General features: G+C 44.4%; 2 protein-coding genes and 1 pseudogene across 2 annotated transcripts; 2 read left to right on the top strand and 1 right to left on the bottom strand.

Annotated features, from left to right (window-relative positions):
• The first annotated feature begins 24 nt into the window (after positions 1-24).
• Positions 25-9,996, top strand: TMEM106A (transmembrane protein 106A). Its single transcript, XM_044000069.1, has 8 exons — positions 25-220; positions 1,461-1,680; positions 3,355-3,418; positions 6,127-6,280; positions 6,845-6,985; positions 7,103-7,146; positions 7,822-7,875; positions 8,355-9,996. Exons 1-8 carry the CDS (start codon positions 164-166, stop codon positions 8,473-8,475), a joined length of 855 nt encoding a protein of 284 aa, XP_043856004.1. The 5' UTR covers positions 25-163; the 3' UTR covers positions 8,476-9,996.
• A 723-nt stretch (positions 9,997-10,719) lies between these two features.
• Positions 10,720-18,484, bottom strand: CCDC200 (coiled-coil domain containing 200). Its single transcript, XM_044003246.1, has 4 exons — positions 18,407-18,484; positions 17,171-17,753; positions 14,895-14,941; positions 10,720-10,852 (listed from the first exon to the last, which is right to left on the bottom strand). The coding sequence occupies exons 1-4, from the start codon at positions 18,482-18,484 to the stop codon at positions 10,826-10,828; spliced, it is 735 nt and encodes a 244-aa protein (XP_043859181.1). The 3' UTR covers positions 10,720-10,825.
• Positions 18,485-20,224: 1,740 nt separating this feature from the next.
• Positions 20,225-21,635, top strand: LOC122754793 (annotated as a pseudogene).
• Positions 21,636-25,705: the final 4,070 nt, after the last annotated feature.

Below are 25,705 nucleotides of genomic sequence, written 5' to 3'. Positions count from 1 at the left end.
GTGGTTCCAGAGGGCGGGGCCCACACTCCCGGCCTTAGGCTTTGATCGGGACTGTCCGCTGGCTCCAGAGTCGGACGTTTGGGGCTACGACCTCTGCCGCTACCCCGCTGCTGGGTAAGGAGCTCGCGGGTCTCTCCAAGAGTCCTGCCCGCCCCACTTCCGCATGACCAAGTCCCAGGCCCGGCTCTGGCCTCCTTCCCTTCTACCCTTCTTCCAGCAGGTGAGCAGTGGGTGCCAGGGGGCATCTGGAGAGAGGGAGAGGGGGCGGGGCTGGAGACACCCCCTCCCCATCTGAAACTGAGTGCTAGCTGCCCCTGGCTCAAGCCGGATGAACCTGTTCCCCCTTGGGTGCATCGCCACATCCCCGAACCGAGGCATCCCGGCCCACGCGCCCCTGGCCTGGACCAGAAACTCCGCACAGGTGTCACCTCCCCCTCCCCCGATTCCCATCCCCCCCCCGTCGGAAAGCAGAGGCTTGGGGAGGGGGCCCTGATCATAGACACCGCACACCTGCGCCCCGCCCCACCCCCACGGTCTTCGGAAAGCAGTGGCTTGGGAAGGGGGCCCTGGCCTCTTCCTAGGAGCCCCCCAGGGATCCCGGGGAGCAGGCCTCTCCCGGCCAGCGCCCTGCCTCTTCCTCCGCCTGCTCCCCCAAGTTTGTGTCTTAGCTTCCTCTATGGAAGAAGAGCTTTCACTTTGGCCTTGGGATCGCCGCCAGTTTAAGATCTTTTCAACATCCCCCCCCCCCCATGTTCAGCCATCAGCTTTATCCTGAAGGAAGAAAAGGAGCTCTCTAGATCTCACCCCGTTCCCTCCTCCCCCTCTCCCCTGCATTTTTCCTGTTGCCTTTCCCTTCAAGAAATCAAAACCAACTTATTAACTGTCAAGGGAAGTCACGGCTCTGTGTTCGTTTCTCCGCGTGAAAACAACTTCTGCTTTTGTCACCTTCAGAAAAGGAAAGAAGTTGGAACGATGGGTGGTTTTTGATAAGAAGAGAAACACCGTATAAACGAATTGTTTTCATTTACTTGATAACTTTTGTGCAGGGCAGGAGGGAAAAAAGGTTAAATCCCTCTTTTCAGTAAGAGGTTGGGGGAGTACAGGTGCAGAATGTTACACCCACCTTCAGACGCCCATTTGTGGCTTGGTTTTGCTTGATTATCTTTCTTTTTACAAGAAAAGGCTCTAACGAGAAGGGTGTACTATATCCAGAAATTGCTTTTGCAAAACCAAAAAGCATCAACGAAACTTTAAAGTAAAAAGGAGAGAGAAGTTAAAGTTTCAACTGTGTAGGGTATTAAAGGCATTGAGGGAGTTTGTGGCATTACTTAATGATCTGGATAGGAAAGCGAGGGAGCTTTCAGGAAAGTAAAAAGCCAGGCAGCCTCTACAATCCTTCCAACTAAAGATGCAGGGACCAAAACTCATCATAAAACTTTATTCTTTTCCCACAAGTGAAGATCTCCTTCCTGATGGGTGAGACAGCGTCCAGGTTTGGCTCTCAGAATAGTGAGAGCAAATCTATCCTTTCCGGAGACCAAGCTGTTGCTAATGAAGCCTCCAGTTATTGTAGCATCAATGGCAGCAAGTCCATTATGTCTTGTGTGCCTTGTGCAGGCTCAGCTGACTCAAGCTTTGTGACCTGCCCCACCTGCCAGGGGACCGGGGAGATCCCAAGTGGTGAGTCTTTGTCCTTTCCTGAACTTGGAACTTAGCCTGGAAACCAGTAAGAACTTTTGTAAAGCAAACCTGACCTGAGTCGGGGTCCCTTTAGGTGTCCTCCGTCCATAGTTGTCCCTAACTTTTGGCTGTCCATTCTTCTGATGAAGTTGCCAGGAAAGCCAGTTAGTAGACTTTTTTTTTTTGGTGGGCATTGAGGGTTAAGTGACTTGCCCAGGGTCACACAGCTAGTAAGTGTTATGTGTCTGAGGCCGGATTTGAACTCAGGTACTCCTGAATCCAGGGCTGGTACTCTATCCATTAGGCCACCTAGCTGCCCAGTTAGTAGACTTTTGCAGTAGTGCAGGCAGGAAGAAGTGAGGAGGCCTGAACAAGGATGATAACCGTATGAGCAGAGAAAAGGGGGGGGGTGGATTCAAGATATGGAGGCAGAGTCGACAAGACAACTAATTGGAAGTGTGGGGTGAGGGAGAATGAAGAGCAGAAGGTTAAATTACTCTTAGGGTTTCAAACGAGGGTGTCAGCAAGTATGGTGGTACCTGGGACAGAAATAGAAAAGAAGGGGGCAGCTAGGTGTCGCAGTGGATAAAGCACTGGCCTTGGATTCAGGAGGATCTGAGTTCAAATCCAGCCTCAGACCCTTGACATTTACTAGCTGTGTGACCCTGGGCAAGTCACTTAACCCTTATTGCCCAGCCCCAAAACAACACAAAAACAAAAACAAACTAACAAAAAAAAAAAGAAAGAAAGAAAGAAATAGAAAAGACTGGAAGAGGGATGAGTTTGGGTGGAGGGGGGGGGAGTCAAAGATAAGTTATATCATGACTGCATATTGCTTATACCATAGCATGAGTTTCCAGTACATCCTAAAATCTAGTCCCCATCTGCTCATAGAGCATGGTTGATTCCCTCAGCCCCTTAAGTGTGTCTTCAGGCAGCTTCTTCATCTATCCAGGCAATATCAGTTTAGAGTAGAAAGATTTTCCCAAAGGTTTGTTTCCTTCCTCTCTTGCAAAGATCTGGAGGGGTATCTTTAATTCAGTTCAGTTTTGCAAGCATTTATTATGCATCTCCTATGTGCTGGGCACTGTGTGAGGTGTGGGGGAATGAAGACAACAATGAAATGATTTCCTTGCTGTTCAGTCATGTGCAGCTTCTTGTGACCTCTCTTGGGGTTTTCTTGACAGAGATACTGGAGTGATTTGCCATTTCTTCTCCAGTTCATTTTACAGATGAGGAAACTAATGCAAACAGGGTTAAGTGACTTACTTACCTAGGGTCCCACAGCTAGTAAATGTCTGAGACTGGATTTGAACATAATGACTCCAGGCGTGGAGCTCTATCCACTGTGCCATCTAGCTGCCCCCTAAATCAGAATTCTTAACCTGGGATTCATGAATTGTTTTTCCCCCCTCAATTGTGTTGTTATAAGCCAAAGGTGGAATCGTCCTACTCTTCTGTTATGTGGGCCTGTGGAGGTTTCCTGAGGAGCTGGGCTGTGGGGAATAGAAATAGGCATTCCCTAGGACCCCTTCCCAACTACCTTTTTATTTTTCTAAAATTTATTTAATTTTTAATTTATGGAATTAAACCAGCACTTCCAATGACATGGTATAATAGAAAAGTTGATCATAAACCTTATGTACAACTTGCTACCTTTTTCTGTCTCTGCAGAGCTAGAAAAACAGCTGGTGGCCCTCATTCCATATGGGGACCAGAGGCTGAAGCCCAGGAGAACGTAAGTGTCCCCTGTTATTCATTCCACAAACCTTTATAAAGCCCCTCCTGTGTTGCACGACTCTATGCTGGGTGCTGAGATGGCATGGGAAATAAATGAGATGGCTCCAGATATTGAGAATAACTGTCTTTAAAAACAGGTCAGCACAGGGGCAACTAGGTGGCACAGTAGTAGATAGAGCACTGGCCCTGGATTCAGGAGGACCTGAGTTCAAATTCGGCCTCAGACACTTGATACTTACTAGCTCTGTGACCCTGGGCAAGTCACTTAACCCCAATTGCCTCATCAGAAAAACCAAAACCAAACAAAACAACAACAAAAAAAACAGGTCAGCACCCTCTGAAGTTCTTCTTGGCGCTGTCCCTACTTTTAGGCAGTTCAATAGTAATAGCATAGGGCAGCTAGGTGGTACAGAGGATAGAGTGCCAGGCCTGGAGTCAGGAAGACCTGAGTTCAAATTCAACCTCAGACACTTACTAGCTGTGTGACTCTGGGCAAGTCATTTCACCCTGTTTGCCTCAGTTTCCTCATCTGTAAAATGATTTGGAGAAGGAAATGGCAAACTACTCTGGTATCTTTGCCAAGAAAACCCCAAATGGGATAGAGTCAGACACGACTGAACAACAACAAAAGAGATAGTATATGTCTTTCTTGTTCTGAAAGACTTCCCAAGGGAGAGATGCTCTGGCTACTTCTATCCTGTCAGGAAATTATTACCATCTACTCACTATCCTTTCTATTGTAATTGAAACTTGATCGTCTTGTTGTCCATGGAGATGGAAAGTAGATGCTCATTCTTCCTCTGGTAACCCTTTGGAGGCAATCATTAAGCCTTGCCACATGATGCTGCTTTCATACAACTTGAAATACATCCTATTGCAGTCCAGGCCAGTTGTCCAAAGTAGTGTTGGTGCCTGGGCTGCATCAGAGCTACTGAGATGCTTTCTGACCCTTGTTCCTACACCAGACAATGTGAGCAGACCAGGGTTTTTTATAGTATATGTGAAGCAATATCTTTTTTTTAATGAATTATTTTAAGTTACTCATGCCAAGAACAGAAATATAGGGCTTGTCATAATACAAACATGAATAATATGTACCTAATCTTTGGACTGGAGCACTTGCTTTGACTAGTAGTCATGCATCACAAACCTTTAAGGGCCTTCTGTGTGACAGAGAGATGATGGACTAATTTGTAAAATGAGAGACATTTTTGGATGTGATGTGGGATTATATTTTGCTTGATATGATGTGATATGATACAAGGGTTCATTCTTTCCTTCCTCCCTCCCTCTCCTCTTTCCTTGGTAGGTCATAAGAGAAAATTACTTTAGAAGTAGGGGAAGAAAAGACATGAGAAGTTTTTCTTTTTAAAAAATATTCATTTTGAACTTACTTAAATACAAAAAGGCCAAAAAAAACCCCACCCTAACCCATTTCCTTGTACACAGCATAACACAAAAAGAGGATTCAATATGAAACCACAAATCTCTATTTGATGCTTTATTTTAAAAAAACTATGTAATACTACACATTTTCAAAACTACCCCGCTTTTCTGTGCTTCTGAGTTTTTTATTGTTCTCTGCTCTGCGTTTTTTTCTTCCTCCCTCCCCACCCGAAATAGACAAGGCCACCATTAGACACAGATATGTGTATATGTATGAATGTATATAAATGTGTGTACACAACACACACACACACACAGATATATGTGTAAACCATACTATACATAGTTCTATTTATCAGCTCTTTCTCTGGAAATGACTAGCATCCTCCTTCACAGGTCATTTGTTGTTGATTTGAGTATTTATAATACTCAAAATAACTTAGTTGTTTCACAGTTGTTCTTCTAACAACATTGCTGTTACTGTTTACAGTGTTCTCTTGGTTCTGCTCATTTCACTCTTCATTATTTCCAGCAAGTCTTTCCATGTTTTTTCTAAAATCAACCAGCTCATCATTTATTCTAGCCCAATAGTATTCCATCATAATCATATACCACAACTTGTTTAGCTATTCCCCAATCGATGGGTATAGCCACAATTTCCAGTTCTTTGCCACTACAAAGAGAGGTGCTATGAATATTTTGGAACATATAAGTTCTTTTCCTTTTTCCCTGATCACCTTGGGAAACAGACCTAATAGCGGTATTGCTGGGTCAAAGGGTATACACAGTTTTATAACTTGTTGCGCATAATTCCATTCCATTCCAGATTGCTCTCCAAAATAGTTGGATCAGTTCACAGTTCCACCAAGAATGTATTGATGTCCCAATTTTTCCACATTCCCTCCAACATCTGTCATTTTCCCCTTATATCATTTTAGCCAGTCTGATAGGTATGAGATAATATCTCAGACATCATAATTATTAAAAGGCACTGTACTAGGGATACAGACATGAAAAAAAAATGACAGTTCCTGCCCTCAAGGAACTTACAGTCTAGTATTGGGACCACATTTTTCCAGGCTCTAAACTGAAGCATGATAAGTGTTAGTCTTATCAGGGATTTTCTTTTTTCTATTTGTATCCCTAGTGCTTAGCACACTGCCTGACATAGTCAAGGTGTATCTAACATGCTTGTTTGACTGGGAAAATGTTTTGTCTCTAATGGAACTAACTTCAACATGGATCCTGAAACTGGAAAGTCCCCTTTTCTCACAGGCTTCTTCTGTTCTCCCCACCTCTCTTGACCTTGCTTTCTCACAGGAAGCTGTACGTTTCCCTGGCAGTGATGACCTGTCTGCTAATGTCATCCCTCATCTTCTTCTTTCTGTTCCCCCGCTCTATCGAGGTACAACCAGCTGGGCTCAGCTCTTCAGTGGTGGCCTTTTCTGACAATGTTATCTTCCTCAATGTGACGGTATGTTATCTCTGGGGACCCTCTGACTAAGGCCCCAACAGGCACATATTTTCCTTATTAACAGATTTTTTCCAACCTGCTGTCCAGTACTGTTACTCTGGGTCAAGTTGGGGCTGGTTGAGTCATTGACCCTAATCCTGTGGCTAGTAAGGCCCCTTTATGTTGAGGATTGGGAACTTGGCAAAAAAGGCAAAGCTCTGATTGGTTCCAGAGTGAAGAGCATGCTCTGAATTTTAATCAGGGAAGGTGGGGAATCTTGAATCCCAAACACCTTAGAGAGAGAGTATATGACTATTGAAAGTCGGTGATGAAGCAGTTTCGCTTCTAGGGAAAGCAGCTGTGATCTTTACATCCTTTAGTGATTTAAGAGAGTTTCTTATGGACTCCTTGCTGTAAGGTCCTTTACAACTTGAGAATTGACATTTAAGGTTGTCAGAGTGTAGAGTTATTGGACTGTTGGCATTCAGGCAGAATCTGTTTCCAGTCATCTGCCCTGGAGATGGTTGGTTGGCTTCATCTCTCTCTCTCTGTCTCTGTCTCTGTTTCTCTCATTTTCTTCTTTAGAATGTCCTCAACATTACCAACAACAACTACTACCCCGTCACTGTGACCCAGCTCAGCATCGAGGTCCTCCACTTGTCACTCGTTGTGGGGCAGATGGAAGAAAGCAAACTTTTACACATCGGCCCTTTGAGCAGTGAACAGGTGACTCCCATCCCGTGCTGGCATCCCTCTCCCGTTGGCTAGCCCCGCCCACCATGTGTGTTGTGGGGAAAGGTGGAGCATGATAGCTGTGGCTGATAATACATGTTTCATTGGCAGATACTCTATTCAGTAACCAGCAAGATAGCGGATGAAAACACATAGTGAGTATTGCAAAAAACAAAACTCCTCCCAGCCTTTTCCCCTTACCCAGCAGAATGAGTTGACCATTAGGAAACATTTCTAAGGAGCAGTTTCCAATTGGAATTGGGCTTCAAATGGCATTCAAAACCAAAGCTGGACTTTTCTAACTCTGGGTACTTTAGGAACTAGTAAGCAGTTTTTTTGGTCCATGAATTTGTGCCCAACCTGTGGCAGAGCCTTGGTCTGATCAGCCACAGTTGGACACACTGTACCTTGACCCCCAAATCGTGATGTCATTTTGATCCTCTTTGGTCATGAAGGTAACCACCAAAAGAAGTTCAGGAAGACTGTCCTTTGAAGAAGAATGCTGGTGTAGGCTGGAGAGTGTTGTGCAAATGTTTTGGGGTACCTGGTATAAAGGCCTGGGGGAGGGGGAGGTTGCTATCACAAAGTCAAAGTCAGTTTCATTATTGGAGCTGGGGATAACAGATGGGAGTGGACACACACATACATCCCCTGCACCCAAGAACCTTCTCCCATCTGCCTGCTGGGATCTTCTGGACTGATGACAGGTTAATGTAGCATATGGTACGAAGGGGAAGCAGTATGAAGACTTTGAGAGGCGAGGGACACAACCATTCTCCTCTTTTGCTACTATAAATAACCAGAGCTCTGTGTGTGTCTTAATCTCTCAGCAACATCTGTACCTGGTTGAAAATCAAAGTCCATAATATACTTCAGCACATCCAGTAAGTATGTTTGGGGGCAAAGACTGTGCCTCACCTTTCCTTCTTCCTCACCCCCTCCCAGCCTCTCCCCAGTCTTCTTAGTCCTATTTTACAGATATAAAACTTTCTGGCAGAGAAGGATTTAGGGTGTAGTGGGAGGGAGGACTCTGTTGTGATTTTGTGATGCCCTTTGCATCAGAAGACCCCAGCTCCCTTTGCAGGCCTTTTTTTGCTCTTAAGAGACACACACCTACTGTGATCTTCCCAGATGCTCAAGGGCTTATTATAAGCTAGAATTGGGGAGGTGGAGTCATTGCTGTCCCAAGGTTCCCTTGAGGGCCCCCGGGGTTGGTTGGCCGGGTCCCCTGAATGGCAATGAGAGCAAAAGTTAGAGAGAGGTGGCCTCAAAAACCCAAAAGGACAGGCCAAGAAGGCCAGGCTCCTCTTGGAGGTCAAAGACTTCCTCCCCATGGTGACATAACGGCCTCATTCCTCTCTAGGGGTACCCTGACCTGCTCCTATCTGAGCCATACAGAACAACTGGCTTTCCAAAGCTACATCTACGTGGACTGTAGGGGGAACACATCGCTCCCTCACTGGCTGGTTCCTCACCCACCATGACGTTGCCTGCTTGCTCACGCTCCCTGCTCGCCTGCTGTCCTGTTACTGCCTTCATATGCCAAAGGACCCGATTCCATTGATTATTATTGGGGGGTTTCTTGTCCATGAATGGAGAACCCAGCTTTGCTTTTCCTTCCCCACCCCCTGATGGCCTGTGGAAAACAAGGCCGTGGTGGTGCCAGGAGCTGCCAACAGTGATTTTAACCTGTCCCAAGGGCCTCTCACCAGACCAAATGGCACCCAGGAGAGAATGCCGGCCTAAGGGATTTATTCTCCAGTTCAGGGTCTCTGTCCTGGTGGCCACTCCTTTTCCTGCTCTCCCACAGAAAAACACAGGTGTCCTGCCCTTCACACACTTCCAAACTTTTTTTTTTTAAACCAAAATTCTGCACTGAGATGAAGACACAATGATAGGTTAATTGCATGTGGAGACAGTTGTGGTTTAATGTGACTTTTTTTTTAAGCATGTGCACTTTCAATTTGCTTCTTCCTGCTAAGTGGGAGGAAGGGCTTTGGGGTCTAAATATACTTCAGACTATGGAGAATTAGGGAGCCCCTTTTCTTCGTGGTGGAATCATGTGCCTATTTAAAAATCTTGGTAACGGATCTTGGGGAAAAGTTAAAGGAGAGAAAAAATCGTCCTGCATTTGTATTTCTCCTGGGCTCATATCTGCTGGATTGCCTCATGTAAGAGAAACCCTATGAATTTTCTTACTGTTAACCCTTGCCCTGTGTCTCTGGAGCATGTGCTAAAAACCCCCAAGCATAAATCATGTGAGAGGATTAGAAAGAGAACACAGCCAGGACCTGTCTTTACCCTGGTACTTTGTACTTGGTCGTGAAAGGGGCAGAGCTGGCCAGTAATTCTCTGCACCCAGGCTGCTGTAACTTGGAGGGGAGGGGAGGCAGCCCAGAAGTATTCTCCACAGCCCACTGGTTCCTAACTGCCCACTGTTCCTCACTAAATGTTCTCTCTCCCTTTCGACTTCAGCCTTGTAAAAACAGCCGCATTCACTCCCTCTGAAGCAGGAGATGGAAGTCAGTCATGAACATGGCTTGGGGACAAGGGCTCCCCTGGGACTTCCACAAAGGCCAGGGGAGGCGTAGCCTTCACGGCTTTTGAACTGATGCTGAAGCCCCTTTCAGAATATAAAAGGGAGGCCTCCCAGATGATGACAAGCAAGCAGGCAAGCAGGCCTGTTTGGGGGTTTTCTCTCTGTTCTGTCTGAGAGGCTAACCTCAGTGGTAGAGATGGAAGTTTTATTGCCCCTAACTCACCTTGAGCTCGTCCCTGAGCCTGCCAAGGAAAGAAAGGCTGTTACGGGTTTGGTTTTTTTTTTTTGGGGGGGGGGCGGATTTTTTGGAGGGGAGGAGGGACGAGTGAATCCATCCTGCCCCAGCACTTCAAAATAGATTCGTTAGATCATGAAGCAGGACACAAGGGGCTGTTGAAGACAATCTCTCTTCTCAGGAATGAGTCTGGCCCTGCCTTATTGTGTCAGGGCTTCCTCCCTCAGACTCCTCAGGGATTAGCTTTTCCAGAGACTTTTTGACATTATGAAGTCAGGGGCTAGGGGAGCGGGAGGAGAAGGATTTATCCTCACCTTTTTCCTCCTTTCTGTTGTGAAGCAAAAGCTAAGTCTAAAATAAACCAAGACTGGCCAGTAAGTGAAGGTGGTGTCTGTGCTGATTTCTTGGCAAGGGTCTGGGAAAGGTTATTGACACACTTCAGGCCAGGTGATAGCTTACCTAGGCTTACCTCCAGGGCAAAGCGGGTTTATCTGACCCAAAGCAGAGCAGCTTTTCAAAGTGCCCCAGACCTGTACTTAAACACTTAGGCCCTTGTTCTTCATCCCCTAGGCCCTTTTAAGGAGGAAAGGAAAATGTTCCAGTGCAATACCTCTCTCTTTCCCACCCTGCTGCATGTCTCAAAAAAAATCCAGCAAACAAGTCTGCCTGCCGGCCCAGTCCAACAGCATGCCCAGGATTCTTGTCAGAAAAACATTTTGTAAACTTTAGAGTGCCACATAAAGGTTAAGAAGTTACAGCCCATAAGAGGCTCCTAGAAGGTCTAGCTATCCTTGGTGGTTTTGTTTGCTGGACAGGAGGGAGAGCAGCATTCCAAACTCCCGTCCACTTGTCCTCCCCACTATTCCACGTACATCCAGCAAGAATCTCCTTCGTCACTTTGTCATTCCAAGAACAGTTTCCTTTTTTTTATTGCGTGCCATTATCCTCAGTGTTGGGGAAAAGATTTATTAAGGGTAAGTTTTAGATGCCAGCTTCATTGATTACTGATTGGTTCTCGTCTCCTGATGAACAACAGTGTTGAGACTGGGTCCTCTCTCCACTACCACTGCTGGACATACTCCGTAGCCTGGGAGGAGGGGAGAGGGGAGAGAGGGAGCAGGCAAGCAAAAGTTAGGCACTTAGTGAGCTCGAAGGAGGGCCTAGAGTGTTTGACTTGGAGTCAGGAAGCCCCAAGTTTGAATCCTCCTTCAGATACTACTGATCAGGCTCTGTGACCCTGAGCAAGCTACTCAACCTTTATTTCTACCTCAATTTCGTCATCTATAAAATGGATTAAATAATAGCACCTAATCACAGGGTGAATCTCTTGTTTGCCTCAGTTTTCTAATCTGTAAAATTAGGTGAACCTACCCCCCTGGGTTGTGGCAACTAGGTGGTGCAGCACATAAAACACTGGGCCTGGAGTCAGAAAGACCTGAGTTCAAATCCAAACTCAGACATTTAGTAGCTGTGTGACGATGGGCACATTAACCCTGTTTGCCTCAGTTTCCTCATCTATAAAATGAGCCAGAGAAGGAAATGGCAAATCACTCCAGTATCTTATTTCCTAAAGAGTCTGAGACAGCTGAAAAAACAACTCAATAACAATCCTGGGTTGTACTGAGGTTCAAATGAGATAATAATTAAAACAAGTAGTACAATGCCTGGCATATAGTAAATGCTCAATGCTAGCTATTATTATCATTATCAAATAAGGTGATAGACATAAAGTGCTTTACAAATCTTAAAGGGCCCATCAGAACACTGTGCTAGGCACCAAAGGATAAAGGCGAATAAGAAGAAGGCAACCTGATCTGTATCTGAAGTGTAACGATTGGAATGACGCCACCTGCTGGAGACTTACTGTAGAAGAGTTCTGCCCATGAAGGGAAGGTCTTTGAGGGCAAGACCAGGAGTCAGGAAGTGACGCGGGCTAGTGGGAGGAGGAAGGAAGAGACTGGCGCTCAGTCTCGCTCTTTTTCCTGAGGACGCTGGCGGAGAAGGGAGCTAGAAATGTGCTCTCCCTTTAATAGATAGGAATCTAGGCCTTTCTCTCTCTCTTTACCAAATTCTTATTCTCCTTAATAAATGCTTAAAAGTCTAACTCTTGCTAAAGCTTGTAATTGATTGGCGACCACTCATTAGATATTTTAGACAGACTAGCTAGAATTTCCTCCCACTAGCCCGCGTCACTTCCTGACTCCTGGTCTTGCCCTCAAAGACCTTCCCTTCATGGGCAGAACTCTTCTACAGTAAGTATCCAGCAGGTGGCGTCATTCCAATCGTTACAGTAGGAACTTAAAATCTGTTTCTTCTCATCCTTTCTTCCCTTTCTGTCTCTACAAAAAGGGGCCCTTCCTTTGGAAGATGTATCCCTTCACGTATTTTCTTGTTCCCTTTTTCTCATATTTTGTCCATTATCTCAAATGATTCATTATCCCATTTAAAAAAATTCTTTTTTTTTTTTTTTTCCTTTTTTGGGGCAATGAGGGTTAAGTGACTTGCCCAGGGTCACACAGCTAGTAAGTGTCAAGTGTCTGAAACATGAACTCAGGTAGTCCTGAATCCAGGGCCGGTGCTTTATCCATTATCCCATTCTTTTGTACCCAGTTCTTCTCTTTTTCCTCTCCCCACTATGTCCCTTTCCTCCCAACCTCCAATTTGTCCATCTGTCACTAGTCTTAAACCTTCTTGTAGGAGCAGCTAGGTGGCCAAGTGGATAGACCTCTGACCCTGGAGTCAGAAGGACCTGAGTTCAAATTTGAACTCAGATACTTACTAGCTGTGTGACCCTGGACGAGTAACTTAACCCCAATTGCCTCAACCCCCCCTCCCAAAACAAAAACCCTGTCTTATAGCTACTGTCCCGTCTGGAATTTGGTGGTAAAAGAGAAGGAGTTGTCTATGTTCATTGCTTCCCTTTTCCTCATAAACCAGGCACCAATTTATTTATGTGTGTGTACACACACACATATACATGTATAGGTATACATATACATTATGCACATACATGCATGTATATATGTACATGTATCTATGTGTATGTGTGTACATGTATAGATATGTAGAGGTATGTGTATATATATATATTATTTTCATATCACTCCTTCTCTCTGTCTCACCCAGAAAACCATCTTTAAAATAGAGAATTTAAAAAGAAGAGGGAAAAAGGCAATTTGGCAAAACAGATTATCACACTGAGTATAACTCTATGTGGTATTCCACATCTTTCAAAGTAGGAGTGGGTTGGAGTGCTTTTTTGTATTTCTTCTTCAGAACCAAGGTTGGTAATGATGATTATACATTTTCACAGATTTGGGTGGGTCATTTCATCAGGCCTCATCTACCTTGTTCTTTTCACCACATTCAACACATTTGTTCACTCTTCAAAACCTGGCATCCTTCCCTTGAATTCTTCTAATTCCTTAGCTGTGGGAAATTAATCCCCACCTTTTGTTATAATCCCCACCTACAAGCTTAAATTAAACCCATGTGGTTCTGGGACCAACCTAGCTCAGGGACCAACCTTAGGGGAAGGGTGTAATTAGGTAATGAATTAGAAGATGCCACCAAATCCAGCTCCACTATCTACCATCAGTGTGGCTTTGGGTAAGTAGAGGCAATCTGCTGGAGATGGGAGAGGAGAGAATCATGGGTACATACATTTGTAAAGGGGCTGGTCTTAGAGCAGAGCTTCAATTCTCCTCCCTTGGCAATCTTTCTGGATCACAGATTTAGAGCTGGGAGGGTCTTAAAAGCTATTCAGTCCAGCCCTCCACATTTTTTTTTAACCACTCCCTTGGCTAACACTTAACTCTCCCTGAATGACTCCAGAAATCTCCAGTTCTTTCTGCTGCTGTTGAGCTCCATTCCTGCCATCTTCAGCTAACAGTTGGATATTTCCACCTGGATGCCCTGCTATTATTTCAAATGAACTAATCATCTTTTTGCCCAAATTAACTTTCTTCATACTCTCCATTTTCTTTTCCTTCTTTCCCTCCTCTTCCTTCTCCCTTCTTTTTCCCCTTCCTCTCTATCCCTTTCCCTCCCCTTCTTCCTTCTCCCTCTTTTTTTCCCTCCCGCCCTCCCTCCATCCCTCTCTTTCCCTTCCTCTTTCCCTCCCTCCCTTCCTTCTTTCTTTTCTTTTCTACCTCCCTCTTTGCTTCTTTCTTTTCTTTCCGTTCTTTTCCCTCCTCCCCCTCCCTCCTTTCTTCTCTCTTCTCTCTTTTCTTTTTCTCTCTTCCCTTCACCCCCTCTCTCTCCCTGTCCCTCCCCTCCCTTATGCTTATTTCTTTTCATCTCCATGCCATCTTTCTCAAAGGCCCAGCCCTTGATGAAATCTTCCTACTTTGAGTTCCTATAACACTTAGTATCTTACTCACTGCTTGCTCATGGGGCAGCACTTAACATTCACCTCCTTGCATCGTTGTGTTTTTTTTTTTTTTAAGTGAGGCAATTGGGGTTAAGTGGCTTGCCCAGGGTCTCACAGCTAGTAAGTGTTAAGTGTCTGAGGCCGGATTTGAACCCAGGTACTCCTGACTCCAGGGCCGGTGCTCTATCCACTGCGCCACCTAGCTGCCCCCTCTTGCATCGTTGTTAATCTTTTGTAGCTCTTCTGCATTTCTGAGACTATAAGCCTCCTGAGGACCTGGACTGTTTCTTTCCTCTGTATATTCCTAGAGTCTCCTAGGATGGTGCCTTATGCAGAAAACATGCTCAGTAACTCTTTGGTGATGGTGATTTGAGGACCATTACAAAGAACTGTGGCAACCTCCCCTTCCTTGTCATAGCAGAGTGACAGGTGACAGAGCCAGGTGCTACAAAGAGGATTGTCATTTGAGTTACTCCTGGATGAGAAGTATATGCATTGTTTGCCCTTTCCTCTCCCCTTACACCTTCAGGCTTTCCTAGCAGCATAGATTTAGAGGTAGAAGGGATCTTAGAGGTTGATTATCTAGTCTAATGTCCTCCTTTACAGAGGAAGGAATGGGGCACAGAGAGGTTGAGTGATCTGCCCAGGGTCACACATGCCATATGTGGTAGAATGCAGATCTGAATCCAAGACTCTCCACTCCAAATCCAGCACTCTTCACAATTCACTCTCACACTCATTCCCATCCCATTCTTACCGTGTATCTCTTTCCACGTTTGGGATGGCGAACAGTATCTGGGGCGCCTGATAGTGGGGATTGAAATAGGAGAGAAAGCACAAGTTATTGATACATAGATTCATTCATTCATTCATTCATTCATTCATTCATTCATTCATTCATTCATTCATTCATTCATTCATGTATGATTGCTACTCTTGCTAGCTGTAGGAGGGCTAAATCCCATAGTGCTGTATGTAAGGAACTGGAAAAGATAATTAAGACATACTCCACCTGCCCCCATAGAATTCACAAGCTAGTAGGGGGTATTAGACACAAATCATCATTAACTGTTAGTAATAATAGCTAATTAACCTATTGGTTTGGAAGAGGCTCATTGCTACAGTTGGCCACCTGGTGACAATTGTTTTAGCAACTCTTCCCATCAGATACTTAGGTTTAGGACTACAATCCTTATTTTCATGCAACAAGCACTCATGAAACATCTACTATGTGCCAGGTTCTGGGCTGGATGAAGGGGAAATAAAAAGACTAAATGGAAACAATCCCTGCTATCAAGGAGCTAACAACATTCTATTAGGAATGAGAGGAGGAAAACAAACACGAAAGCACATAAATAGCAAATGTAAGGGGCAGCTAGGTGGGGCAGTGGATAAAGCACCGGCCCTGGAGTCAGGAATGCCTGAGTTCAAATCCGACCTCAGACACTTGACACTTACTAGCTGTGTGACCCTGGGAAAGTGATTTAATCCTCAATACCCCACCAAAAAAAGAGAAAAAAGAAAATGTATAAAAAGCCATTACCCAAGTAATTGAGGGGAAAGGGTACTAGCAAAAAAGCCTCATGTAGGAGATGGAGTTTTGAAGGAAATAAAAAGATTTTTAAGAGGCAAAGGTGAGGAGACAGTACATTCCAGGCACAGGAGGAAAGGAGCTTGTGCAAATACACCCATAGAGATGAAGTCATTGAACCACCAAGTCCCAGGAAGACAATGCCAAGGGGTTCAGGAATGTTCTTGGGAAGACTTGGCATTTGAAGGTTCAGTATATTTCAACAGCAAGGACAGAGAGAGGTCTTCCAGGCTTAGGGAATGGTGTGAACAAAGATATGAATGGAGACAGGAAAGCCATAAATAGGCAGGAGGGAAGAGGAGTAGCAAAGTGAAGGGAAGTAGTGTGAACTAAAGGCTAGCAAGTTAAGAAGGTGCCAGGTCATAGGGCCTTGAAGTGGCTGAGAGTCTGGACTTTATTTATTTATTTGTTTGCTTATTTATTAGTTTTTTTTGCAGGGCAATGGGAGTTAAGTGACTTTTCCAGGGTCACACAGCTAGTAAGTGTCAAGTGTCTGAGGCCAGATTTGAATTCAGGTCTTCCTGAATTCAGGGCCAGTGCTTTATCCATTGCTCCATCTAGCTGCCCCCTGGAAGTAGGCAGATAGGAAGCCTATGAGAAGATTTGGTCAGAGTAGCAGTAGAATGAGATCAGGAAGATTCTAACAGCAGTTCACAGGGTGGATGGAGGAGAAAATGGAAACTGGGAGATCAGTTTAGAGGCTGATGCTATAGTCTGGCTCTAGAATCAGCAGGAATAGAAAGGAGAGGACAAATGAAAATGATTACTGAGGTAAAAGGATTTGACACTTGATTTGGATCGGGAGGGTGAAAGGGCAGAACCAAAGATTTGGTTTCTGAGTTTCCGAATCTGGGTCTAAATTTCCTAGGAAATCCTCCAAGAACTCTTAGATCAGCTCTCGCTCTAAACTGTTTTCAGTCCTAATATACTGTTGATTTGTCTAACTACTTCTTTTCATACTATCAATTCTGTATTCCTTCTCTCTCCTCCCTAAACCCAGGGTTCTTTCCCCAGGATGCCTAGTTTGTATTTATTTATCTACATGCTGTTTCTAACCCCCTTTCCCCGCAATAGAATGGAGATTTCTTAAGGACAAGGTCTGTTTTATCTGTTGCATCTTCCTTGCTTAGCATAGTACCTGGCAGTCAGTAAACAAGCTCGTTCCTACTTTGTGGGAGGGATGAAAAGAAAGGCTCTCTAGGAGCCCACTTTCTACACAGCAGATGCTTGAGAAATGCTTAATGGGCAGCAGATAGGCTGGGAGCCCACAAGTGTTCATCTTTCAGATCCTGCAGGCAGACGCAGACATTTAGACTGGGTTTGCCTGTCCACAGGCTAGGGAGCTGGGTAATTTGATCCTCCCTCTGGGGTAATGCCTTCTCTGCTCAGCCTAATTCCCGGCCCCCAGCACCCCCAACTCCAGGGACAGTTAGTTCACTTACTGTGTTTGAATTCTTGGGGACGATGAGCAGCTTGTTGGTGACCCACAGTATGAATTTTGTGATGGTGGTGACCAGGATGGTGTCCGGTCTGACCTTGGTCTTTGCTGGAGCGTTGGCTCTTGTTCTGTTCTCGGTCCCGGACCTGGCTCTTGCTCTGGCGTTGGCTCTTGCCCAGGCCCCGGTCCCGGTCTTGGCTCTTGCTCTGGCATAGGTCCCGGTCCCGGTCCCGGTTCCGGCTCTTGCTCTGTCCCACATCCTGGATCTCTTCCTGGTCCTCATCCTGGTCTTCCTCCTGGTCTTGGCTCCTGCTCTGATGTTGGCCATGACCTTGGAAGTGGCATTGGCACTGGCACATACAGTGGCCCACGTTCTGGCGTTCAGGAAATGTGTAGCTATGTCTTAAGTCTTCTGGAGACTGTCCAGTGAGGTAGGCTCCAGTGTTCCGGTGAGAGGTCTCAGGGCTCTCGTTGCCATACAGGTAGTCACGGTCAGGGCTTGGAGAGTGATACCGCTGATAGGGTTCAAGCCCCATGCAGTATCTTTGTTCCTCCAGGTCACTCTCTATCTTTTTGTTCTTCAGTTCCTGGGATGTCCCAGAGACTTGGCTTCAGCATCCAGGACCTCACTTTCCTAGCCAGCACTGTGCTGCTGGTGATTGGGTGACTGAGCAACCTCCCCCCTGCCCCTGCTAATTGCACCATTCCAGAATCCTCCTGAGCCCCTGAGCCAGAGGTGGGGAGAGTGGGGTAGGAAAGGTTGGGTTTGAATGGGGAGGGGTGAGAGGGGATGAGCCAGTAATACAAATGACTTTCAGCAGTGAGTAGAAAGTAAAAGTTCACAGTTCCAGAGCTTAACTTCCCTTAGTACCTAACCTATGGTCTGGGTCGCATCACAACCAGCTGGGTCAACAAAGATAGCCAGGGACAGGAAAATCCAGGAAGAAACCCCAATGCAATTCAGCAAACATTTATTGGGCATCTATAGCGTGCTCCCAGTGAACTGGCTTCTTCCCTCCCCGCCCCAATCCCCAATGTGGAAATTCATTGCTGAGAAGCAATTACTAGGTTCTCCTTCCCCAACCACTCCCGAGCATGTGCACTTTCCCCACTTCTGATATTTAAGTCTCTTCCAAGTCCCAGACTCAGCTATTCTGCTGGACATTGGGATATTAAAGAAACCTGGGGAACAGGTTAAAGGAGAGAGATACTCAGGGAGTGCAGGCTTTCCCTCACCTACCTGTTGAAGCTGGTAGTGTCTCCTCCGGTCCAGAGCCATCTGTCTGCGTCGGGCTTCCCAGTGATAAGCGCTAGCCATGGTGTTGGAATTTGGAGAAGGGAAGAAGAAAGAAGAGAAGGGTAAGGAAAAGGGGATAGTGGAAGGGAAAGGAAAAGGGAGAAGGGGAGGAGAGGGAAGTGGGGGAAAAGGGGGGGAGAGAGAAGGGGAAGGAGAGATGGGGAGGGAATGGGGGAGAAAGGAAGAAGGGAAAAGAAGGGAAGGAAAGCGAAAGGGGAGAGGAAGGAAAAGAGGGTAGGGAAAAGGAAGGGGAAGGGATAGGAGAGAGAAGAGAAGTCACCGCTTTTTCCACCACACTGTCCCCTCCTCCATAAAAAACCCCTGTTCAGCCCTAACCTGTAACCAGAGCCACCTCACAATGTAAACTGCTGTCAGGGCAACTGGGATAGAAGGGGTGTGTGTGTATGTGTGTGTGTCTGAGTGGATGGGGTGGGGAGGGAAGGAGGGAGGACTGCTTGTCTGCCTGCCTGGGCCTAGAAGCGTCCACAGGATCTCTGTCTCTTCCATTTTCTTGACAAAGTAAATCCCAGATTCATTTAGCTGACCCACTCCCTCAGAAATACTGGTGGCCTTGAGGGAAAAGTCTCAAGGGAGGCCAAGCCAGGCTGGTCTTTTCAATTTCCTTCCTGGTCTCTCCTCCAAATCTCTGTACTTGGGTATGAATTCTGCAAGCCCCATTAACCCTTTAAGGTATGAATTTCCCCTTAGGAAATTTACATTTTTAAAAGAGTCTGGTCAACTTAAATGAAACTTTGATAGAATTTAAAGTTTTGAGCTATAATGGAGAGATGATTCAGTTCAAAGATCAGCTAAGTGATTCGATTCAATGAATCACAAGCATTACATGCCTACCACACTCTACCTTACTTTGCTAGGAACAGAGGGGTTACAAAGAATGAAACAAATGCCCTCAAGGTAATTGTACATTTTGTGGAAGGAAAATATGTACACATATTAGTAAATGTGCTTTAAAACAATAGAATTGTAATTTCATCAGTGTAGAGAGCACCAGGTGAGGAAATTCTTCCACCAACAAATGCAATTGGCGACATCCTTACAACTTATAGTCTTGAGGAATGGCCTGGAGCCCTGAAGGCTCAAGTGACTCATTCACTCTGGATGACATATCCTGTAGGTGGCAGGAGACTTGGACTTGCCTCATACAAAATATATACAAAGTGAAGACCAAGTGATTTGGGGTCAAGGAAGGTCACTAAATAACTGAGAAAGACCTCTTGTAGGAGGTACAACTTGAGCTGAACTTTGAAGAAGCTAGAGGGAGTTGTGAGAAAGTAGTCTATGCAAACAAGTGTAGGCTGGGGGCAGCTACTTGACCCAGTGGATGGGGCACTGGGCCTGGAGTCAGGAGGACCTGAATTCAAATCCAGACCTCAGACACTGACTAGGTGTGTGACGATGGGCAAGTCACCTAACCCCGATTGCCTCCCCCAAAAAAAGAGGAAGTAGAGATGGGGTGAGGAATTGAAAATTGTCCAAGTTTGGCTGAAGCAGAAAGTGTGAAGGGAAGAAATATGAAATCAGCTTGAAATGGAAGGTTGGAGTCAAACTAGAAAGCACTTTAAGAGTCCATTAGTAATTTTAGTATTTTACCCTAGAAGCAATAGGGAGCCCTTGGAGTTTCTTGAGCTAAGGAGCGACATTGTCTATTGTGTTCAACGGACTGTGCTTTTAACGAGGGGAGATACAAAATATACTCATGCAGTTTGCAGTCTTGAAGGAGAAAAGGCAGATAAGTATACAATGCAACAGTTCCAGGTAAATGCGTCACAGAGGTATAAAACAAAATGCTATATGGAAAGGTAGAAGTTATTCCAAGTGGAGAGATGGGGAAGGCTTCACGTAAAGGTTGCATTTGAATTGGACTTTTAAAAGGGTCGGGGGCTCTACGTAAGGCGCCACCTGCCCACGGCCGACAGCCCGGTCGCCACGGGCGAGCTCCCGGTGGGTTCCAAAATCAACGCAAGCAAGAACCAGCAGGCCGACGGAAAAACGTTTATTGGAGGGCTAAAGCTGGGCTACGAGGCGGAAAGATCTCTCCGAATACCTGTCTGGTTTTGAAGAGGTTGAAGACTGCATGGTTGAAACAGATCTGGTCACCCGGAGACTCGAGTGGCTTGGCATTCGTGCTTTTCAGTGACGTTTCCAAGTGTCGGTAAGGTCCTGGAACTTAAAGAACACGAGCTGGGGGGCAAGTTGATGAACCTCAAAAGGGCTAAAGCTTTAAAGGAAAAGGAGTTCCCCGAAAAAAATACATTTGTTGGTGGGCGAGCTTGGATATATTCGAAGAACAAATCAAAGAATATTTCAGAGCACTGGGAGAGATTGAGAATACTGAACTTCCTATGGACACACAAGCAAATGAAAGAAGAGGATTCTGTTTTATCACACATACAGATGGAGAACCAGAAAAGAATGATTAGAAAACAGATAGCGTAAGCTTGTTCTTGGAAAGTGTGAAATCAAAGTTGTCCGGCCCCAAGTTGTATACAGGCGGCGACAATAACAGAAAGGAAGGGGAGGTGCTGCATGCAGCTGGCTAGGGAGGTGGGACTAGGGGTCACAGCCCAAGGTCATGTCAAAACTGGAACCAGGGATTTAATAACTATTATGACCAGACACTAGCTGTGTGACCCCAAGCAAGTCACTTAATCCTGTTTGCCTCCATTTCCTCATCTGTGAAATAAACTGGAGAAGGAAATAGCAATCAAAGATACTCTTCTTAACCCCATTTGGGGTTTTCTTGGCAAAGATACTGGGGTGGTTTGCCATTTCCTTCTCCAGCTCATTTTATAGATGAGAAAATTGAGGTAAACAAGGTTAAGTGGCTTGCCCAGGGTGACATCGCTAGTAAGTGTCTGAGACTGGATTTGAATTCATGAAAAGGAGACCAAGAATAGTGCTCTATCCATTGCTCCATCTAGTTGTCCCAGAGTAGCTAGGGTGGTGACTAAGACTATAGAGTCTATGTTGGATGTGATTCTATTGTGTATAACTATGGGAACTATAGATATGGACAGGGATATGCTGACTCCAGTGGTCCACAAAGCAGGTATGGGAAAACATTCATGGAAGGGGGTGTAATCACCAAAACAACTACCAGTTGTCATGGAAAAACAAGTGCACATTCTACAGCAACCTATCTACAGGATGATGACATGATAAGAAAGTGATGCATTGATCTGATGTGCTATTTTGTAAAGGACTTTTACTGTACAGGACACAAATGTGTCTAATTGTATATAGCAGATGACTTAGTTTTCTTGTTTTTCCTTTGCCATCTGTGTTATGACAAATGTCAATTTATGTTTATACAAATTTTATTGGTTTTATTTCATGTTAAATGGTTCTCAAAAATAAATCACTTGTGATTGTTTTTGTGTGTGTCAGGTCCTAAACAACTCTGTAAAAATGTAATTTTAAATAAAGAAAAACTGAGTCATTGTTTATTTTCTAGGAAGTCATGGACAGTGGGGAGAAACAGTGGTCCTTTATAAAGCAAACTCCACCTTAGTTTCTGAATTCCCTTGACAAGATCTAGCCTAAGGATTCATGTCCATGTTTAAAATAACGATAGACCCTGCCATGCATTTGAACAGTGCTTGTACCTCCACATGCATTCTTGGGATCTTTGTGAAGAGAAGTGTTGATTCAGCCTGTTATGAGTAGCTGAAATTGTTTCTATCAGGCCATAGATACCTTGACTTTTTTTTTTCAAGAGGATCATCTTTTTTTCTAAATACCATAGAATAAGGCATAATTAAATAACTTTTTATGAGTTGACAAGATGCTTTGAGCCTATTTGTAAAAAAAACAAGACTACTTCATCTATTATGATTATTTGACATTTGCATTGAATGTGAGTATAATTCAGGATTAGTACAAGAAAAATCAGAATTATAAGTAAATGAATTGTACTCTCAAATAGTGCATTATGTCACCACTACTGCCAAATCATAAATGGCTTTTTCTTGTTAGAAAAAAATCATTGGAAAGCTTTAGGATAGCTTTGACTCTTGTGAAAGTTTTGAGAAAAAGTCCTGATAGGAAATCCCATAAATTTATGTATTGTTTTATACTCTAAAATAAAAATTCATTTTTTTCATTTTGAAGTGATTTTTTTGGGGGGGTGAGGCAATTGGGGTTAAGTGACTTGCCTAGGGTCACACAGCTAGTAAGTGTATAAAGTGTCTGAGGCCAGATTTGAACTCAGGTCCTCCTGAATCCAGGGCGGTGCTCTATACACTGCACCACCTAGCTGCCCCCATTTTGAAGTGATATTAAAAGGCCATGTACTCTGAGTAGTTCTGAAGCATTTCCACATTTGGACAAAGGGGAAGGGATGTGTGGTAACTAGAAACTTAAAGCCTTATTTATGTGATACATCCTGTGTGATTACAGGACAACTTCATAGTTGAATACTGCAATAGAATCAGGCCTTCAATAGCTTTTGAGCAGAAGACCAAAATCTGAGCTTGATATTTAATTGATTGACTAGAGTCTGTATTAGAAAACTGTTTTATATTCTCACAGCTCCCCCTTTAGATTATGGCCTTTGTTAGACCTGAAATAACAAGTTTGTTCCTTGGGCCTATTTGAAGGGAGTATGTCATAGGAGAAGGCTGATTTCTCTTGTACTAATCCTGAAGTTTGTTTGTAATTCAATGCCCTCAAGTTAAAACTTAATCTGAGGGGCAGCTAGGTGGCACAGTGGATAAAGCACCGGCCCTGGAGTCAGGAATGCCTGAGTTCAAATCCGGCCTCTGACACTTAACACTTACTAGCTGTGTGACCCTGGGCAAGTCACTTAACCCCAATTGCCTCACTAAAAAAAAAAAAAAACAAAAAAAAAAACTTAATCTGAGGCCTGTTGGTTTTGTCCATGCTGCCCTTTTTTTCTTCTATTCTCTGTAGCAAGCCTTCTCATTCTTTTAGGGACTGTCAAGTTTACTTTGCATTAGCATAGCTTTAGTTTGTCTCCCATGTTTTTTGCTAAACTGGCCCTCCAAACAATCAGGGTAATGAAATTGGATTTCATCGGGAATTGTTTCCCTGTTTGTTCACTTAGAACCATAGGCAACCAGAGGGAGAGGATTTGAATTTGTGTTGTCCAAGGTAACAAAGGTGCAGTGTATTTAGGGGAGTAAGTAATTTACAATTTTATGATTAGGTGACAAGTTGACATTGAATCTGTCCTTTCCCTACCTGAAAATAAATAAAAAAAAAACCCGTTTATCCTTACTCTTAAAAAAACAGTAGAAAGAAAGGGTGGGTAATAATACATAGGCAAGGGGGCCGTTAGGTGGTGCAGTAGATAAAGAACTGGCCCTGGATTCAGGAGGATGGACTTGAGTTCAAATCTGGACTCAGAAATTTGACACTTACTAACTGTGACCCTGAGCAAGTCACTCTCTTTGTCCTGCAAAAAACAAGAACAAAAAATACCTAGGCAGATAAGAGGAAGAAAAGAAATATGTTGTTGAATTGTTTCTTTGTTGTGTCAAATTCTTTGTGATTCCATTTGGGATTTTCCTGGCAAAAATACTGGGGTGGTTTGCCATTTCCTTCTCCAGTTCATTTTACAAATGAGGAAACTGAGGCAAACAGGGTTAAATGACTTGCCCTGAGTCATACAGCTAGTAAGTGTCAAATTCAAGAAGATGACTTCCTGACTCCAGGCCATGCACCACACCACCTAGCTGCCCAGAAGAAAACATAAATCTTTGTTATCTCTACATTAATATTGAATCTCAGAGAAAGAAGGGACCCAAGAAGTTATCCAGTTCTTAGTTTCCTGGGGTGGTCACGGAAGACTAGCACCACTGGCGTGAGGGTTTGCTGAGCCTTTTTCAGGACCGTTCATCTACCTTTACCAAGTCTCACCTGTGCACATTGGTCACATCCTGGTAAAACCATCTCTGCAGGCTGAAGGTAATTGATAGGCCTCAAAACCATCAGTGAGTTTGGGGGCAGGGGAAGGTATCTACCCCAAGCATGTGAAGATTTCCTCCAGCAGAATGGGCAGATGAGAATAATTTGTTCTAATGGCCATGAAGGCTGCAGAAATAGGTGTTGTCGAGAGCTTAGAGCTTCAGTCAAACATTGAAGATGCTAAGATGCCACTGGATTCCAATGACCTGAAAGAGAGAGTGAGACTGATGACTTTGTTCCACTCTGCCTCACTTAAAACCAATTCATGCATGATTCGAGATATCACCCCATGATATCATTGGCCTGCTTCAAACAGAAGGATAAACAACATGTCATAACTTGATTAGCCATTGCCCCATTGATAGCTACTCCTTTGGCTTTCGCTTCTTTGTCATCAGGTGGAATTTGAACCCAAACCTTCCTAACTCTAAGCTTGGGACTTTTCTACTCCATACTGCCTCCCAATTTGCCTATAGTAGTAGGTACTTAAAGATTACTTTTTAAATTGAGTTGAGGACATACTCTTCAGTGTATCTCTTCTTCTCTATGAGTTGATTATTAAGAACACAACCATTCCATGAAAAGAAAGGTTTCCATTGAGAAAGGGTGATATTGCAAAGGACAGCATAAGTGTAAATTTAAACTTGTGCTGATTGTTTTCCTAGCAAAAAAAATAGTTTAAAAAAGTACTGAAAAGCCATATAACTTGCCATGTCCTGACACAACTGAAGTTGTTCTGATGTCATCTTTTCCAAGAGTGCAGTTGAGGGGTATAAGTCAGTGTATGTTGATGATGTTTATGCCCTTGGTCCTCAGCCCTCTGCTTTTTTTCCTTTTTTTTTTTTTTGGTGAGGTAATTGGGTTTAAGTGACTTGCCCAGGGTCACACAGCCAGTAAGTGTTAAGTGTCTGAGGCCGGATTTGAACTCAGGTCCTCCTGACTCCAGGGCCAGTGCTCTATCCACTGTACCATCTAGCTGCCCCTTTTTTTTCCTTTTAAGAATAATAATAATAATTAACATGTATGTGTTGCTGTTCAGTTGTTTCAGTCCCACCATGACCCCATTTGGGATTTTCCTGGCAAAGATAATGGAATCGTTTGCCATCTCCTTCATTTTGCAGAAGAGGAAACTGAGGCAAACAGGGTTAAATGAATTGGTCAGGATCTGAGGTCACATTTGAACTCAGGTCTTCCTGATTGCAGGCTTGGCCCTCTATCTACTACTCCATATAGTTGCCCCTATTTATACATATACATACATACACATACACACATAAATATACATGCATATCA

The sequence above is a fragment of the Dromiciops gliroides genome, chromosome 4, assembly GCF_019393635.1.
Source record: "Dromiciops gliroides isolate mDroGli1 chromosome 4, mDroGli1.pri, whole genome shotgun sequence".
Lineage (NCBI taxonomy): Eukaryota > Metazoa > Chordata > Mammalia > Microbiotheria > Microbiotheriidae > Dromiciops > Dromiciops gliroides.
The sequence above is the reverse complement of the archived record's forward strand: the minus strand, read 5'-3'. Positions and strand labels throughout refer to the sequence as shown.